The 20000-nt window shown below is 48.2% G+C and overlaps 2 protein-coding genes across 6 annotated transcripts in view; both read left to right on the top strand.

The window, feature by feature from the left end:
• The window catches only part of cep350 (centrosomal protein 350), a 67649-nt gene extending 52799 nt beyond the window's left edge, over window positions 1–14850 (top strand). For all 5 annotated transcript variants that reach the window (XM_083695728.1, XM_083695726.1, XM_083695725.1 and 2 more), the window contains 11 exons: window positions 2317–2573; window positions 4439–4701; window positions 5801–5930; window positions 7395–7555; window positions 8069–8208; window positions 8582–8664; window positions 8775–10789; window positions 11784–12296; window positions 12607–12753; window positions 13377–13499; window positions 14031–14850. In XM_083695728.1, coding sequence (XP_083551854.1) covers window positions 2317–2573; window positions 4439–4701; window positions 5801–5930; window positions 7395–7555; window positions 8069–8208; window positions 8582–8664; window positions 8775–10789; window positions 11784–12296; window positions 12607–12753; window positions 13377–13499; window positions 14031–14198 — 4000 coding nt within the window. In that variant the 3' untranslated portion in view covers window positions 14199–14850. The remainder of the gene's footprint in view (window positions 1–2316; window positions 2574–4438; window positions 4702–5800; window positions 5931–7394; window positions 7556–8068; window positions 8209–8581; window positions 8665–8774; window positions 10790–11783; window positions 12297–12606; window positions 12754–13376; window positions 13500–14030) is intronic.
• A 3664-nt stretch (window positions 14851–18514) lies between these two features.
• Window positions 18515–20000, top strand: part of qsox1 (quiescin Q6 sulfhydryl oxidase 1) — a gene marked incomplete at its 5' end in the record, with an annotated part of 28694 nt that continues 27208 nt past the window's right edge. The window contains one exon of the mRNA XM_083695225.1: window positions 18515–18806. Coding sequence (XP_083551351.1) covers window positions 18515–18806 — 292 coding nt within the window. The remainder of the gene's footprint in view (window positions 18807–20000) is intronic.

Genomic DNA, 20000 nt, shown 5'->3' with positions numbered 1-20000 from the left:
TTTAACGCCATTCAAAATGAATGAATCATAGTTAACTCCAGTCAGAGAGAATGAATCATATTTAACTCCATTCAGAGTGAATGAATCATATTAAACTCCATTCAGAGTGAATGGCTCACTCAGCTCCATTCAGAGTAAATGACTCATCTCTAATTCCCCTCATGTCCCTACTGCCCAGTACTCAGAGCCCAGACACAGTGAGTCAGCCAAACTGTTTGTATGGTCCCACAGCAGAGCCAGGGCCTCTGGCCAGCTCTGTAACAGAGATAAATAGTCTCCTCTATTTAATGACCCAGTCAATCTTCACTACGCCCCTTATTAGGTGACTGTTGCCTCTGATTGGATAACGAGGATCTATAGCCAATGGGCTTAATAGAATTGAGGGGCCTGTTTAGTCCACAGTCTTACAGGGCGCTCTCTCTTATCCTCAGTATGAATTGGTGCAGGAGAGAGAGGTTTCTGACTGTGGTCCAAGCTAAACAATACAGCACTGGTATTTGTACCTGTTATAGTCAATAAGGGGAGGCTGGCGGAGGTAGAAATCAGGACGGGCTGAAGCACGTGTGTTTGATACCATTCATTCATATCATTCCGTTCAATGCATTACAATCAGTCCGTCCTCCGATTTCTACCTCCACCAGCCTCCCCTGTAGTCAATACGCACAATAGCTGAATAACTCACACTGAAACCTATCATTTATGTGTAATCATGTATCATGTATAATATATTGCGTGTCTAATTTCATTCTCAGCAGTGTGTGTGTGTATATATATACATATATAATGTGTGTATATATATATATATTTTAAATTATTATTTTTATTTCTTTATTTTCTTTATTTTTTTTAAATTCTATTTTGTGTTTCATTGAGTTCACGACCAAAGTTACACCCATAGAGACACACAGAGTATATTCTGGGATGTTGTTTTGGAATGTGTGTTGAACCTTGTTGTGTTTGACTGATGTTCTCCTGATGTTAAAACCCTCTTGTGTTAAACCCTGGGGTCCAACCCGATGCATGACTCTCACCCGGTCCTTCGGGCCACTGTACCTTGGTACCTGTTCTCCCTGTGGACCAATGCTTGTGCTGTGCTCTGATGCTTGGGGGGGAGGTTGGTGGCTTGTGCTCTATGGTATCAGATTGAAGCCCTGTCTGTCCATGGTTTGGATGACGTGTGTGCCCACGTTTGTGCACATTTGCTTGTATTTGTGTGTGTGTGTGTGTGTGTGTGTGTGTGTGTGTGTGTGTGTGTGTGTGGATGTGTGTGGATGTGTGTGCGTTTGTGCACATATGCTTGTGTTTGTGTGTGTGTGTGTGTGTTTGTCTGTGCGTGTGTGTGTGTGTGTGTGTGCGTTCTACCCCTGGGGTTTAAGGTTTGCGGTGAAAGTTTACGGGGGGGTTTTGACAATGTTCCAACCACTTCACTTCTCCTCACACAGATTGTCCCCCCTTCTTTGTGCTTTCTCTCTCTCCACTCCTCCCCCATCCCTCCTCTCCTCTCCTCTCCTCTCCTCCGCCATCCCTCCTCTCCTCTCCTCCACCCATCCCTCCCCTCCTCTCCTCTCCTCCACCCATCCCTCCTCTCCACTCCTCCACCCATCCCTCTCCTCTCCTCTCCTCTCCTCTCCTCTCCTCCACCCATCCCTCCTCTCCTCTCCTCTCCTCTCCTCTCCTCTCCTCTCCTCTCCTCCACCCATCCCTCCTCTCCACTCCTCCACCCATCCCTCTCCTCTCCTCTCCTCTCCTCCACCCATCCCTCCTCTCCTCTCCTCTCCTCTCCTCCACCCATCCCTCCTCTCCTCTCCTCTCCTCTCCTCCGCCATCCCTCCTCTCCTCTCCTCCGCCATCCCTCCTCTCCTCTCCTCCACCCATCCCTCCTCTCCTCTCCTCTCCTCTCCTCCACCCATCCCTCCTCTCCTCTCCTCTCCTCTCCTCCCCCATCCCTCCTCTCCTCTCCTCCCCCCATCCCTCCTCTCCTCTCCTCCTCCCCCCCCTCTCCTCTCCTCCACCCTTCCCTCCTCTCCACTCCTCCCCCATCCCTCCTCTCCTCTCCTCTCCTCCCCCATCCCTCCTCTCCTCTCCTCTCCTCTCCTCTCCTCTCCTCCCCCATCCCTCCTCTCCTCTCCTCTCCTCCCCCATCCCTCCTCTCCTCTCCTCCACCCATCCGTCCTCTCCTCTCCTCTCCTCTCCTCTCCTCTCCTCTCCTCTCCTCCCCCCATCCCTCCTCTCCTCTCCTCCTCCCCCCCCTCCTCTCCTCTCCCCCACCCATCCCTCCTCTCCTCTCCTCCCCCCATCCCTCCTCTCCTCCACCAGGTTCCTGACCAAGCGGGAGCAGCAGCTGATGCAGAGGCGTCGCCATGCCGAGGAGCTGCTCGAGTGGAAGCAGAGGCTGGATGCCGAGGAGGCCGATGTACGGAAGATGGAGAAGGAGGCCCTGGCCGCCTGGGACAGGGAGAGGGGGAGGGAGGAGGGCCAGGGGGGAGGGAGGGGAGACGGGTCTGACCACAGAGACAGCTCCAACGCCAGCCCCAGCACCGGCCACGACAGCCCCGACGGTAGGACTGACAGAGGTGAGAGGGGTGGAGAGATGTTGACACACACTCTCTCTATAATACACACATACTAACATACACACACACACACACACACACACTAACATACACATACACATACACAGTCTCTAATACACACACACATTAACATACACACACACACACACATACTAACATACACATACACACACACAGTCTCTAATACACACACACATTAACATACACACACATACACTAACATACACATACACACACACACTCTCTAATACACATACACACACACACACTCTCTCTCTAACACACACTCATACACTAACATACACACACACACACACTCTCTAATACAGTGTTTTTCAACCTTTTTTGAGCCACGGCACATTTTTTACATTGGAAGAATCTTGCGGCACACCACCAACCAAAAATGTTACAAAATGACACTGTAGCCTGATACAGTATATATAATTACAATATTATATACATTTCCTCTCCTGTTGTTTTTTCTGGCAGTGCCTTGCAAAATAGGAAGTTTTCTCTAATGGCATCTCCATCCACAAAACGCACATTGGCCAAGAGCTGAGAATGTCCACTAATATCCGTAGACTCATCAAGTTGCAACGCAAATTTCCTACTGATGCGTATCTTTCCCAAAACATGACTTTCGATGTCTGTACACATGTCATCAATACGCCTGGCAATTGTGTTATCTGAGAGCGGGACTTTAGCTATGTCTTTAACCGCGTCAGGGCCGAGCATCTCGTTGACAATGGCTTTGCAGGCAGGTAGTATTAATGTCTCTGCCACAGAGTGGGACCTTTTTGATTTAGCTACGAGTTCAGCAACTAGGTAACTAGCTTTGAGGGCTTTCTCATTTACCTTTGTGGTTTTTCTCATAAAAGTTGCCTGTTTCTCTGTGTTTTCACAAAATAGTCCATCGGCTTGTTTTGAAGCGACGGGTGTTTCGTTTGGAGATGGCGTTTAAGCTTGCTTGGCACCATGGCGCTGTTGGAAGATAGCTTTCGCTGTATTGCCTCGAGCTCACCGTCTTTGCTTTCTTTTTACCACCACTCATACTAGGGCCTTCACCTGGGTCAGAATCTTGTCCAGGGCCCAGTTCGGAGTTTACATTTTTCCTTTTTAAAAACTTCTCCATCACTGTCACCACGACCTGTCGCATGTGTCACTAATTCTCTTGTCTCTAAGAAGGAACGAGGCAATTAGCTACCTGCTGCCACCCGGACGAATATTACATTACTCTGCCAGTCACTATATTACAGCACAGACACTCGACAATGGCATATTATTTGCAGATAATAATTAATAAATGTTAATTTAAAAAAAAGTGAAATTGGATAATTTCTCACGGCACACCCAACGATCTCTCACGGCACACTAGTGTGCCGCGGCACAGCGGTTGGGAAACGCTGCTCTAATACACACACACACTAACATACACATACACACACTCTCTCTCTCTAACACGTGCTCATACACACTAACATACACACACACACTCTCTCTAACACACACTCTCTCTCTAATACACACACACACACACTAACATACACATACACACACACACTAACACACACACACACACACTAACATACACATACACACACACACTAACATACACACACACACTCTCTCTAACACACACTCTCTCTCTAATACACACACACACACACACACTAACATACACATACACACACACACTAACATACACACACACACTCTCTCTAACACACACTCTCTCTCTAATACACACACACACACACTAACATACACATACACACACACACACTCTCTAAAACACACATACACACACTCTAACATACACACACACACCGGCAACATCTAACGTCTCTGTGTGTTTGTCCCCTCAGAGTCTGTGAGTAGGGGTGACTACTCTCCCGTGGGGACGGGGTCCAGCGTCCACACAGAGCTCTCAGGGTCCCAGCCTCCAGACAGCCCTTCCTCCATCTCCACAGAGCAGCCTGGCTCTGTCTCTGAGCAGCCCTCCTCCACCCACCCCAGCCCCTCCTCCGCCCACCCCAGCCCCATCTCCACCCACCCCAGCCCCAGCTCCGCCCACCCCAGCCTCCACAGCTACACCCAGGAGTTTGACTCTCCCCCGGGCAGCAAGCGGGTAAGAGCTCCCCATAGCCGATGCCAGTCTTCTGGCTAGACCCTGTATGAAACGCATGTCACCCACGACGGAAGCATTGTTCTCCGCAGGACGTTTTCATGACTTGTCTGGGCCCGGTGTATGTACTGGTTATCTGACCCTTCCATGATATGTTCTATGATATTGGGGGGTTATTTAATATAATTGGTTATTGGAAAACTAGTGACAGTTGCAATGTGTTAACAGGATTATTGCAGGCCAGTGTATTCAGTCTCATCTTGCTGAGAGTGAAGTGTGTGTGTGTGTGTGTGTGTGTGCGCGCGTGCACATGTGTGTGTATATTAGAGAGTGTGTGTGTGCGCATGCATGTGTGTGTATATGAGAGTGTGTGTGTGTGTGTGTGTGTGTGTGTGTGTGTGTGCGCGCGTGCACATGTGTGTGTATATTAGAGAGTGTGTGTGTGCATATTAGAGTGTGTGTGTGTGTGTGCGTGTGTACGTGCGTGCGTGTGAAGCTGATGTCTCCACGGGGCACACCAGTGAATACACTCCTTTGTCTGGACTCAGATGCACCTCTCTATTACTGTATCATTCTGTGACCTTGTGTTGTGCATCAACCGCTTGTGTACACTAAGTCTTTCTTCACCCGAATTCCTATGGAGACCAAGTAATATAATTTGTGGTTTAAGTGTTTTTGGAATTTAGAATCTATGTTCAAGTTTCCCTAAAGTCTACCACAAGACAGAATGTGGCATACTTGCAAGAGCAGAGGAAGGAGTTTGTGTACGTTCCAGTAGAGGCAATATCTCAGGCCAAACTTAGAGAGTGTGTTTGTTTTTTTTGTGTGTGTGTGTGAGATGTTTGGTGTAGAGTGACAGGCGGAGGGGGGGGGCGTAGTTGCAGGGGAGGCTGGTGAACCCCAGTTTTGCTGTTCGTGTGTCTCTGTGTGTGTGTGTGTGTCTGTCTGTCTGTCTCTGTGTGTGTGTGTGTGTGTGTGTGTGTGTGTGTGTGTGTGTGTGTGTGTGTGTGTGTGTGTGTGTGTGTGTGTGTGTGTGTGTGTGTGTGTGTGTGTGTGTGCGCGTGTGTCCTGTCCTGAGCCCTCTCCTCTCTCTTCTGTCCAGTCTCCCTCTGCTAGAGCCAGCCTCAGCACTCCCTCTCTCCATGAGGGCAGCAGTAAGATGCAGCTCCGCTCGACCTCCCGGACAGACAGCCAGGCCAGGACCACCCACGCCCCCTCAGCCACACACACTGGTGAGTTAATACACACACACACACACACACACACACACTCTCATACACACACACACACACACACACACACACTCTCATACACACACACACACACACACACACACACATTCTCTCTCTCTCACACACACACACACACACACACACACAGTATGTCTCTGTTCTTGTGGAGGTGTTGAGAACAGGACAGGACTATGCAGGCAGCATAATGTGATGCTGCTGTAAAAGCATTATGTGAGCACTTCCCTGATACTCTACCTGCTTAGCTTTGCTAATGAGAGTACACACACGCGCACACACACACACACACACACACACACACACACACACACACACAGCTATAATCGTAGTCCTGTGGCTACCTGCTTGGCTTTGCTAATGGGAGTACACACACACACACACACACACACACACAGCTATAATCGTAGTCCTGTGGCTACCTGCTTAGCTTTGCTAATGGGAGTACACACACACACAACAACACACAACCACACACACACACACAACAACACACAACCACACACACACACACACAGCTATGTTCGTAGTCCTGTAGCTGCCTGCTTAGCTTTGCTAATGGGAGTACACACACACACACACAACAACACACAACCACACACACACACACACACACACACAACAACACACAACCACACACACACACACACACACAGCTATGTTCGTAGTCCTGTAGCTGCCTGCTTAGCTGTGCTAATGGGAGCACACACACAAACCGAGCTAGCTTGTTTGTAGTCCTGTACCTGTGGTGGCTGGTCTGCTTTACTGCCGTTGTGAACACAGTGCTTTTCATCTCCAGATACAACCCAACCAGGGGTCAGTTTCACCAAAGCCAACCCACGTAGTACATAACATAGCACTAACATAGCACATAACAGTACTAACATAGCACATAACATAGCACTAACATAGCACATAACAGTACTAACATAGCACTAATATAGCACATAACAGTACTAACATAGCACTAACATAGCACATAACAGTACTAACATAGCACATAACAGTACTAACATAGCACATAACATAGCACTAACATAGCACATAACAGTACTAACATAGCTCTAACATAGCGCTAACATAGCACATAACAGTACTAACATAGCACATAACATAGCGCTAACATAGTACTAGCATAGCACTAACATAGCACATAACAGTACTAACATAGCGCTAACCTAGCACATAACATCGCACTAACTTAGCACATAACATAGCACTAACTTAGCACATAACATAGCACTAACTTAGCACATAACATAGCACTAACTTGTACATGGCTTTAAGGGAAACCTATGAATGCCTGTAAATAAATAAACAAATAAATAACACATTTCCCTCCATCATGTGAGTTTGAGTACAGTGGGTCTGAGGTGGATTACTGTGCTAATCAGGCTGGCGTGGACTGGAGGTTGCATTCTTAACGCCGCTTACCATACTGTGTTCCAGAGCCCATGTCGGAACAGAGTGACATCGAGAGCCGTATCTGCGCCCTCAAAGAGGAGCTCCGCAAACGCAAGTCTGTGGTCTACCAGCTGAAGAAGGAGCAGAAGAAGAGGCACAAGGAACGTCTGAAAGCCCAGGAGGCCAGCCTGCTGAAGCAGCTAGAGGTGTGTGTGTGGGTGTGTGTGGGGGGGTGTGTGGGGGTGTGTTTGTGTGGGGGTGTGTGTCTGTGTGGGGGGGTTTGTTAGAGAGAGAGAGGGAGGGAGAGAGACAGAGAGACAGAGACTAAGTACATCATCTTAATCTGGTCTGCTCCCTTCAGTTAGCCAAGACCTGATTACAGACCAACTTTGTCTTGTGTGTGCGTTCATTACAGAGAGCAGATACTAACTTGGGTCTTGTGTGTGTGTTCATCACAGAGAGCAGATGCTAACTTGGTCTTGTGTGTGTGTTCATCACAGAGAGCAGATGCTAACTTGGTCTTGTGTGTGTGTCTGTCTGTGTGTGTGTGTGTGTGTGTGTGTGTGTGTGTGTGTGTGTCTGTCTGTGTCTGTCTGTGTCTGTGTGTGTGTGTGTGTGTGTGTGTGTGTGTGTGTGTGTGTGTGTGTGTGTGTGTGTGTGTGTGTGTGTGTGTGTGTGTGTGTGTGTGTGTGTGTGTGTGTGTGTGTGTGTCTATCTAGTCCTACAATGATTTCATCCAGAAGACCAAGGCAGAGCTGAACAAGGAGCCAGACTCTACACCAGCTACCAAGCCTCAGATTAAAACCCCCTCCTCAGCCATAGAGAAACCTAAGATCAGACCTCCTCCTCCACCATACAGGTACAGTATACCTGCAGTATACACTAACGCTATGGTTCCCAACCTGTCTGGCAGGACCCACCAAGGGGGATACAAAAAAATACACATATTCCACAAATGACTACATTGATCATCCCACTACCTGACCAGCGTGTTACTCACAGAGAAAAGGTTAATGACTCAACAAAATTATACCAGGACATCAAAAAACTTTGGGACAATGACTGACTTTTTACAATATCTGGAATGTATTTTAGAACAAAAAAATATATTTCAAATGGGGGCCACGAATTTCATTCGGTGTGAAATGGGGGGCCTCCAGGTGAAAAGGGTTGGGAACCCCTGTGCCCTGTAGGATCCAATTCCCTTAATCTAAACAAACCTTTCTCCCCAGGGCTGAAACCAATGAAAACTGGAAGGTGGTCTCTGACTCTGAGAAGGTTGACAGGACCCTCTCAGACTCTCCTTTAGAACACGGTGGGTTGTCAACTTCTCACTGTTCTTATCACATGCCCTAGCCACTTTCACCTTCATGCACATACTACGACAAGAACACCTAATCTATCCCATGTCTGTGTTGTTCACAGATGACCTCACACCACCTGGACGTAGTAAACACACCTCTGCACGTGAGGAATCGTCAGACGAGGACCCCCCCACGGTGACCCCCACCCCCGTCTACGGCAGCCCGGACCACACCCAGACCCCCAACGGTCTGAGAGGCCTCCTATCCCCCGAAGCCCTCCCCAGGCTTCAGACCTCCAGGGCGGCCCAGGCCCTGAGCGATCTAGCCCAGCCACGGGCCACCCTTGCTGGGCAGGACAGCGCCGACATCTCCAGCCACCACTCTGAGGTCTTGGAGGAGCTTGAGGAGTCCGATCAGGAGCAGTCTGAAGACCGTCACGTAGACCATCTACACAAACTAGACATGGGGCAGAGACAAGCCACTCAGCAGCCTCTACAGGACCACGTGTCCTCCAGGGCAGAGGAACCAGGTCATCTGTCCCCCAAGAGCAGTCTAGAGGGGGTGCAGAGAGAGAGGCTGGAGGAGGGTTCTCTCCATGCTGACGATGTCATCAATTCCGGTACATCCCTCTCTAACAGATCCCTGTCTGCTGCCACAGAGCCCAGAGGAGATATCAGCCCCCCCAGCCCAGACTCTGACATCTTCTCTTCCAAGAGGGAGGCTTCAGTGAAGATCGAGGAGGCATCTCCTCCCTCTGGTGATGGTTACCACGAAGACTTTGAGTCCTCAGTGGAGTCTTCTCCCAGAGAGGACCGCCAGGGCTCCCAGCCCCCTTCCCCGTCCCGCCCAGAGACCAGAGGGTCTGGGGGGGGTTCCCCCGGCCACTCTGGCCTCAACAGCAGCCAGGAGGAGGAGGAGGTGGTGGAAGAGGACATCGCGGAAGAGTTGAGTGGACGGTCTGAAGCCTCCAATGTCAGCAGCCCTCTTTCTGACAGACTGCTGGAGCTCCTCAGCCAGACCAGGGAGGAGACCCAGGAGGAGAAGCCCAAGGAGAAGGTCACCAGCTCAGACCGCTCCCCCACCCGGACCCCCTCCCCAGTCCTGGATGAGATGCCCAGCTTCAGCCTGGGGGACCGGGTGTTGGTCAGCAGCGTGCAGCCTGGCACCCTGAGGTTCAAAGGTCGCACCAGCTTCGCCAACGGGTTTTGGGCCGGCGTGGAGCTGGACAAATCGGAGGGCAGCAACAACGGCACCTACGACGGCACTGCATACTTCAACTGCGACGAACGCCATGGCATCTTCGCCCCGCCCGACAAGATCTCCCGCCTGCCGGAGAAGTACGAGGTCTACGTGGACACAACCACGGAGGACGAGGACTCGACCTTCGACGACAAGTCCGACCAGGAGAAGAAGAAACGCAGCGCCACCGAGAAGAAGTCCCACCAACAACATGGAGGTCAACAGAACAACCAAGAGGAGACGTCTTCTCGTAAGAACCTTCAGCCTGGAGACAGAGGACCCAGTGATGGGAGGGAGGAACCAGCTGAACACCTCAACAACATCATAACCTCCACCAAAGATAACAAGCCCCATCTGGACTTACACTCCGGTGATCCTAAAGAGGACCGGTGTCCCCCCATCCCCAACGGAGGGAGCCGAAGCATCATCCTGGAGTTTGAGGACGTTCCTACGAGCCTATTCATCTCTGACATGGACCGGATGGGCCTGGGGACTCTGAAGGAGAGCACCACTGCCCCCATAGAGCGGACAAGCCTGGACATCCTTCCGAAGACCACCATCACCACCACCGACATCCCTGCAGACCAGCTAGACCTTCAGAAATGGGCTGAGACACAGGATGGTAAGGACAGAGAAACAGATGCGCTCAGCGCTTTCGCTGATAAGCTGCTCAACAACTTTGTGAAGGATGCAGTGAAGCAGATCACCCTCATCAGAAAGGCCAAGGAGGAGAAGATAGCGGTAGCCAATCACATCACTGTGGACTTCTCCAGTGAAGAGGAGGAGGGAGGGGAGGAGAAGATCTCCAAGCCCCTGGTCACACAGAAGGACGGCCTTCCCTTCTTCTCAGACGCAGAGCAGCAGGACGTGTCATCTCCAGAACTCTGTAACCGCCCGGTGAGTCCATGTGAAACCAGGGTTCTCCCCAGGGTTTTTGAACAAGGTGGCGCTGGATTGCTCTGTCAAAACCAACTCGCATTTAATTCATGTCAAAACGGGCTAAAAAATACCACTGATACGGCTGATTAGCTGAGGAACATAATAATCCTTTCACTTTAGCTTTTCACTTTTTTTTAACTACGATGTTATTGGCATTGAAATATAGAAATGCGAGTTTAATTCCCTCTGAAATGTTTACGTAGTCGACAAGTTGACGCAGCGATGCTCTTACATTCTTTTTTTAAATATGTTTTTAGGGCATTTCTGCTTTATTGAGAGATAGAGACAGGAAGGATGGGAGAGAGAGGAGGGATGACATGCAAGATAGGTCGAGGGTCAGAATCGAACCAGGATTTGCGACCTTGCGATTACGTGGTGCTACGCCACTAAGCAGCCCCCCCCCCCCCCCCCCTCTTACATTCTTTAGGGAAAATCCTGAAAACTCCAACTTGTTGCTGATATGCAACAATTGACAAGGTTTAGGGTAAGAACAGGTTAAAGGGTAGTTAGTTGAACAGATCGTTGACAGTGAGTAGAACATCTATCATCCATTGTAGTGGGGTTTCCCAACAGATGGTTGCAGTGTTAATGATTGACTACTGATAAGATAGCCCTGGGGAATGACAACAGTACAGTAATTGCGTTATCCAGCGCTGTTGACAAGCATCCCCTTTTGATGGACCTCAAAAGACCCTATTTTGAGATGTGTGCACGTCCAAAGTCCGAACAACAAGTCCTGTATTTGCCCGTAGGCTTATATACTATTGAATTTGGTGCTCTCTTTCCTTCCCTTGTGTAGATTTGAACCACAGTGAGAAATGTGTCTTACTCTTTTTAGTGTATTTGGATGACTTGAAAGAGATGATTACTGTTTCAAAGTATAACTATTTTATGTGCTCTGTCAGTAATGTGTTGTGCTGAGGGTCCATGTCTCCCTTCTCTGCCCCTGTAGGAGAGTCCCGTTCTGGGGGCCAGCGGCCAAGAGGAGCTAGCGAAGAGGCTAGCAGAGCTGGAGCTCAGCCGCGAGCTGCTGGACGAGCTGGGAGACGAGCAGGACTGGTTCGACGAGGACTTCGGCCTCAGCTCCCGCCGAGAGCAGCAGAGGCAGAAACAGAGGGAGGAGGAGGAGGAGCGAGAGGAGGCGGCGGGGGGGCTGTCTGGGTCTTTAGCCCTGGGGGGCCTGGTGGTCCCAGGGGGGGAGCAGGCCAAGACCCCCCCCAGACCGGAGCTGCCCCTGCCCCCCAAGGTGCCCGAGCAGCCTGCCATGGTGGTGCCCCACAGCGCCCCACAGGTGGAGAAGCTGGTCCACGCGGCAACCAAGGAGATCTGGGAGAGCTGTGGTCTGGGCCAGGGGGGCAACCAGAGCCTGGCAGGGCTAACGACCCCCCAGGCCTCTGAGGAGTTCCTGGGCCTCGACGCCAAAGGACAGGACCAGGAGGCGGTCTGTGTCCGCAGCTACCGACAGGTGAGGACCACTTCCAACAGGGGAGGCTGGCGGAGGTAGAAATCGGAGGACGGGCTCATTGTAATGAATGGAATGAGGAATGGTATCAAACACAACGTGTTTAGACATGGGTCAAATGCATACTGTATGGGAAATACTGGGAAGTATTTTAGTTGTGTTTGATTCTCGGATCTTTCCGTCTCACCAGGCAAACTAAATCAAGCACAGCTCAAGTATTGACATGTTTATTTGATCCAGGTCTGATTGAATTGCATTTAAAAACATGAAGGCCTATAATTGAGCTGTATCCACCCTCCCTCCCTCCCTCCAGGCTGTCTATGACTTGTCGTGGGAGTTCATCCAGGAAATCTATGCCGAGGATCCCAACGCCCACCAGCCCCAGTGGGTCAAGCCCCGCCGGGTCAACGTGTCTCACTGCCACCGGGTCAAGGTCCCGGGTGACATCAGCACCATACAGGTCCGTATGCCAGGGTTAGCGGGCCATGCAGAGGTGCTAACACTGTTGCATCAATGACCCAAAACTGTTTTAAATCACCAACTGCCAAAGAGTTCCGGAACACTCACCACTTAGAGTACCAAGTGTTTTATGTGGTGTTTACCTAGCAACAATACTTTGATTGGCTACAAAATGAAGCATCATAATTAATGCCTTTTTGGTGAATAAAACTGACCAATGGCACTCTAGAATGTTGAAAATGTCTGCGACTTTATTCACCCTCTGCACTAAAGGAGTTCAGTGTGAAGTTATGGCTTATCAAAAGCCTCAAAAGATAGGTCATTCAAAATGAGCACCACCACCCATAACTTCACACAGCTTAGATACCTGTTTATAGTGCTGTATGTTGGTCTACTGTACTTCAAACAACCTGTACCCACCACTGGGCACGTTGCTTAGGATTCAAAGCTTCTCTAATGCTGATCGCCCAATTTTGTATTTGATCAAATAGAATAACTTTATTTCTCCCTGATGAAACCTCAGGAATTATTCTGTTCTTTATTTATGTTATTTCTTCTCCCTCTTCTTATTCTTCTATTCTAAAATGACCACGTCATGTTCTCATGTGTCTCCCTGTCCTCCAGGCCTTCATCACGGCTGAGGTCCTGAAGCTGTACGGTCTGAAGAAGGACAGGACCCAGAAGACTGACTGGCAGAAGATGCTCAAGTTTGGGAGGAAGAAACGTGACCGAGTCGACCATATACTGGTAAGAATCAGAATCACAATCAGAATTCTATTTTTTGGCCAAGTATATTTGCACATACAGGAAATTGACTTGGTGAGGTTGGTGCATGGGACATATACAAAAACAATAGCAAATATTGACAAGAAATTTACAAAATAGCAAAATATTAACAAAGGAAGCACGTTAAACAGACAAACCAGCTCTGAGATGATTCAAATGTATTCATTTCATTTCATGTTACCAACTTTCTATGTAAAGGTCTTGTATAAGCTTACATGTATGCAAACCTTTATGGGTAGATTCCCGGACACAGATTAAGCCTGAGGATTCTCTATTACAGGCTTAATCTGGGTCCGGTAAACCGGCCCTTAGATTTTGTTCTCCTATCTAATGAGTCCCCCAGATAATTAGGTCTTTCAGTTTCAGAAGTACTTGTAGATTTTGTTCTCCTATGTTTGAAACCACCAAGCTAATGAACTGTTTGTGTGTGTGTGTGTGTGTGTGTGTGTGTGTGTGTGTGTGCCTGCGTGTGTGCATGCGTGTGTGTCTCAGGTCCAGGAGCTGCATGAGGAGGAGTCCCAGTGGGTGAATTATGACGAGGACGAGCTGTATGTTAAAATGCAGCTGGCAGACGGGATCTTTGATGCTTTGATAAAGGACACAGCTGAGGTTCTGACTCAGATACAGGACAAGCGGTCCAGGGGAGCGGCCCAGTCCTGAGCCCTATAACCCGGGTTACCCCAAAACCAACAGGACCACCAGTTCTTCCCACAGCCACTGTGCCAACCATGTTTTGATGCCTTCTACCCACCCTGCGACCCATCTGACACACACCTCGGGACCAGAACTCCTGACTGGACCCACCACCTGTCTGTCTTACACCGAACACCTCCTACCCAGCCTTTTAACCAATGGGAAGCCGCCTTGTCACAAGTCCCACCTCCAACGCCTGTACTCCTATTGGTCTGTTCTTGATGGAGTGTGCTCTGATTGGACAGTGCCATGTCTTAGCATTAAGGTCATCCAAGCTGCTACGTTGACTGTTCCAGGACAGACTAACTGATGTCTACTGTGCATTCAGGAGTGGCCTGTACATTATTTACGTTTCTGAACAATGGCTGGAGATGAGACAGTGAATATAGGAGCTTCATAGGGGATTTCAGATCCGATTTGATTGTATAAAAACGTCTCCTGTGTTGTAATATTTATTGAATGGACATGATTTGATTAGGGGAAAAAAATCTAATTTGTGAAGTAATCTTACTGATAACATGTTTAGCTAGAAACAAAGATTTTTAACATTTTGTTAAAGCGATGAAATAACAAAGCACAAGGAGGACGTTGTATAGGGACTTAAAAAAAAGAAAAAGAATGTTATTCTAACTTGTCCGAGAGAAGAAAAAATGCAAAGATCCTATTTGTATTTAATATTTAAATATCTGGATATTAGTAACTGATGAGTTTAAACACTGTCCTCAAATTCTTCCATCGCGTTGTCTCTAGCTGGCTCAGCAGCTAACTGAAGCCCTGATCCTTTACCTGGTTCGATTACTACCAGGGGAGGCTGGGGGAGGTAGAAATCGGAGGACGGGCTCATTGTAACACAGTGTGTTTGATACCATTCCTCATTCCGTTCCATGCATTACAATAAGCCCCGTCCTCTGATTTCTACCTCCACCGGCCTCCCCTGGTTACTAACATGCAACACTCATGCTGGATTCCAACCTTGATCAGCCTTTAACCCCTGAACTCTGAACTCTGTTCAAGTGCCTCTTTAGTTGTGTTTGATTATGTAACGGCTCTCAGCTACACCAGTCTCAACCTTTACAGACCTCTTTTTCTTCTCAATGTTATTTACACACACATGTACCAAACCCTTTTTTCATAAATACTTTATACGACAACGCTTTTCTCGACCCCAAACTGTTAAACTTCAGGGCCTGCCGTACCCAGTGTGTACTGTACCCAAGCATGGTCGTGTTAGAGAACTCCCCCTTTGAGAACCCCCCCTTTTGCCCTCTTGCTCAGACACACACACACACACACACACACATATACACGAAACACAGATCAGTCTATGTTTGCTCAGACACACACACACGCACGCACACACATACAGATCAGTCTGTTTGCTCTGCATTGCTAATGATTGCTAATGCCACTGGATGCTAATGTTACTGTGACTCACCTCTGATTCATATGAGAAACTGTAGCCTCGCACCCTATCAGGATGTGGCGTTCTCTCCACTGGACACGTACACCATGTCTCTGATAGCCCAGCAACGTGTGTGTGTGTGTGTGTGTGTGTGTGTGCGCACGCGTCTGTGTGTGTGTGTGTGTGTGTCTGTCTGTCTGTCTGTCTGTGTGTGTGTGTGTGTGTGCGCGTGCGTGTATCTGTGTGTGTGTCTGTCTGTCTGTCTGTGTCTGTGTGTGTGTGTGCGCGTGCGTGTATCTGTGTGTGTATCTGTGTGTGTGTCTGTGTGTCTGTGTGTGTGTGATTGAACTGTGTGCCCTAGCTACCAGTCAACAACCCTGTCCTAGTCCTCTGCTCTCCCAGCTCCCACGCTGGAACACTGTGATCCCACTTATCTATACAGGCTGCCAATGCGAACGCTGGCCCACTGTGATCCCACTTATCTATACAGGCTGCCCAATGCGAACGCCGGCCCACTGTCGCTGTCTCTTAGCAAAGTGACCTTATCCTTGTCCTGGGGATGGAACATGTTTGCGTACAGTTTTGCATTTCCACCCACAACATGTTTAATCTACCAAGAGGCTTTAACCAGGGTGGGTGTTGAAACTGTGTCTGTCGTCGCCCACTGATCTGTATACCCACCTGTCTACCGATAGGGACGTAGATCATTGTTGGGAGCCCTTCTCTACCTGTAAATGTCCCTGTTGAGGCCCATCTCTCCTTTGATGCCTCCGCGTCTGGTCCACAGCTGTTAGTCATGTGATTACAGTAGTCAGATGATGTTACTGTCGTTCCTAAGAGAGCCTTTTATCGCAAGGCTGCTTATAGCAACAACTCTAGATGGGTCACTGTTCATTGTAACCGCTGTGGGAGAAGGTTTATATTCCTAACAGGGGAGGCTGGTGGAGGTAGAAATCGGAGGACGGGCTCATTGCAATGCATGGGACGGAATGAGGAATGGTATCAAACACGTGTGGAGGCTGGTGGAGGTAGAAATCACATGTTTGATACCGTTCCTCATTCCATCCCATGCATTACAATGAGCCCGTCCTCCGATTTCTACCTCCACCAGCCTCCCCATGTTTCTAACTATGCAGTCAGATACATTTATTCTGTGTGGATCAGACAACCGTTTGTAAGCCTTGTAGTTGTGATGAGGATTATCAGATCAGAATATAGCTGGAGTTCTCTGTACCTCTCACACACACACACACACACACACACAACAGCCAAACACTCCTCCTGTCAGTTGTCAAGCTGTAGTCAGTGCAGGCTTTAGCTCAGCAGGCAAACTGTTTTACGGCGTGGGTTCAAACCCCGTCCGTCACATCAGTCAAAGCAGCATTGTGTTGGTCCTCCTTCTTGTGAGGGCAGTAGATTCAACTGTAAAAGGAAAAAAAATTACATGAGGCACAAATAGTTTGATAATCAAATTAACTGAGTAGAATAAAGTAGCATAGGGACGTTGTTTAACGTTTTATCTTTAACGTGTATGACTATTTATGAAAATGTACTGTGAGTGATGCAGGTGAACTTGACGCAGGTGAACTTGAAGACTTGTACATTGTTGTTCTGGGTGTAAATATACAAGAACACGGTCTCCTGTGGTCACCTGACTCGCTGCTGAACTTGCTGAACGATCGTTGTAAAATAAACTGGTGACTTTGCGAATATGTGTATAGTATATATTTGTTAACTAAATTGAACTTTGACATTTGTAAATAAAGCTTTCATTATTTCTGAATCGTAATAAAATGTGGAGTCTCTTTTTTTTTTTTTTTTTTTTTTTTATTACATTTTACTGTTTCGTTTGGCCTGGATTTAGAGATAAAGTACTACTTTAGCTACGACGCTTTGCGGAAACTGACCCCTTGTCATGTTACTGGTCAGATTCAGGTAACAGGTCTGTAAATTGAGCAGGTCATGGTCTGGCTCGGCTGTGTGTAAATGAATCTAACAAGTCACAGAGTCAATATTTAACAAAGGGGTAATGGTAGGAGGAGAACTGGTTACACGGCCATCAATCTAGACAGGGCTAGTTCCCATGGCCTGAAGGAATTTAGATACTTATACGTTGTATCCAGTGGAGGTAGAAATCGGAGGACGGGCTCATTGTAATGCATGGAATGTAATAAGGAATGGTATCAAACACGCGTGATTACAATGAGCCGGCCCTCCGATTTCTACCTCCACCAGCCTCCATAGAGTCCATGCCATCACGCTTATTGAGAATGTAACATGGGGCTGGTTTCCCGGAAACAGACTAATCGTAGACTAAAAAGCATCCTCAATGGAGATTTTCCATTGAAAGTGTGATTTAGTCCAGGCCTACGCTTAATCTGTGTCTGGGAACCCTACACAGGCAGACAGACACCAGTTGAGTCATTGCCCTAACCAGCTGACGGTGACACATTGTGACAACATCTAATGGGGGGGGGAGAATTACAGACTATTGCCTTGTTGGCCATTGTAAACATCTTAATTGGTAAATGGCAAAGAATTGTTTTGACTGGTTGATTCAACAAAATGGGGGACTGTTGACAATGTTATGGCTAGATGGAAATAAAAACATTCGACATTCTCACATCATGACGCCAGATTGCTTTCTATAATTGAGGTCAAGAACAACGGTAGTGGAAGGCTACCTTGTTCACCATGAATAGCGTTCACCCAGCGCAGCAGCAGCGAGAGTGGTTGGAGGAGGAGGAGGAGGAGGAGGAGGAGGGAGCTGGCTGGGCGACTCACCAAAGCGGGGAAAAGTTTATATCACTTTCTGATACGGCTGGCTTGCTCGCTCGGAGCGCAGCGCAGCGGAGCGGGCTGTCAGCGAAAACACACGAAGATGGCGCGGCGGTGCTGCCGTGTCACGTCTCGGTTTACGGGGAAAACACACGCCAGTATGAGAGATGCATTAATATCCACGATCTTCTTATTTGTGTGTTTACTTTTTCCTTTGACAACCGAAGCGGGTCTGTACACGGCTTCCGACCAGATAGTCGTGTTAACCCCGGATAACGTGGATGCCGTTTTGTTCAATTCTACGGCCTCGGTAGTAGTGGAGTTTTACGCCTCTTGGTGCGGGCATTGTATAGGATTCTCTCCCGTATGGAAAAGTCTTGCAAGAGATATAAAAGGTTGGTATTCATTATCCCGCAATGTAATCTGATAATGTAAGAACTGAACAGACTGTTTCTCGGTCAGACGTCCTGTCAGGATTAAATGATTATGTTCCACATAGATCCATAGAGTGTCATAAAAGTGCACATCTGTGAAGACGTATTTAACTTGCACCCATCAAATAGCAAAAGTCAGCCTATAGGACAGAATAGGCCTACTGTCCAATGCAAAACAACGATAATGCAAATATGTTATGAATTACAAATATAATTGTTTTAGCTGTCATCCTGTATTCATTATCTCTAGTATGTCTAAAAGTTGTGGAGCCTAAAATAACTGGTCATAAGATAATAACACACCGTGTTGTTGTTGTTGTTGACAGTAGCAGACTGCCAGTGTAGTCTATCTCAGTTCTTGTTGTTGTTGTTATTGACAGTAGCAGACTGCCAGTGTAGTCTCTCAATTCTTGTTGTTGTTGTTGTTGTTGACAGTAGCTGACTGCCAATGGAGTCTCAGTCCTTGTTGTTGTTGTTGTTGTTGTTGTTATTGTTGTCAGCAGCAGACTGCCAGTGTAGCTGGTCTCTATCTCTGTCCCTCCCTGCTCCCACAGGGCGCAGCATCTGCTTACTGGAGTGTGTGATTTAAGACGTTCTGTCTCTCTCTCACAGTTACTCCTGGTTAAAAGCCATAAGACCCTGGACGACCTATCAGAACACATGTTGGGGTTTTGAGCTCAGACTATAAGCATGATCCAATTAACTATTAGAGACATATAAATCACATGCAATCAGGTTGAGATGGCCATAGTTTCCTTTTGACAGTAGGCTCTAACAGAGAGACAGGTTGTGTAGGCTATAACACAGAGAGAGACAGAGGGTGTTTAGGCTCCAACACAGAGAGACAGGGTACTTAGGCTCTAACAGAGAGACAGGGTGTTTAGGTTCTAACAGAGAGACAGGGTACTTAGGCTCTAACAGAGAGACAGGGTACTTAGGCTCTAACAGAGAGACAGGGTGTTTAGGTTCTAACAGAGAGACAGGGTACTTGGGCTCTAACAGAGAGAGAGACAGGGTACTTAGGCTCTAACAGAGAGACAGGGTGTTTAGGCTCTAACATGGAGAGAGGGTGTTTAGGTTCTAACAGAGAGACAGGGTACTTAGGCTCTTACAGAGAGACAGGGTGTTAGGCTCTAACAGAGAGACAGACAGGGT

Source organism: Argentina silus, assembly GCF_951799395.1.
Source record: "Argentina silus genome assembly, chromosome: X".
NCBI classification, from domain to species: domain Eukaryota; kingdom Metazoa; phylum Chordata; class Actinopteri; order Argentiniformes; family Argentinidae; genus Argentina; species Argentina silus.
The sequence above is the reverse complement of the archived record's forward strand: the minus strand, read 5'-3'. Positions and strand labels throughout refer to the sequence as shown.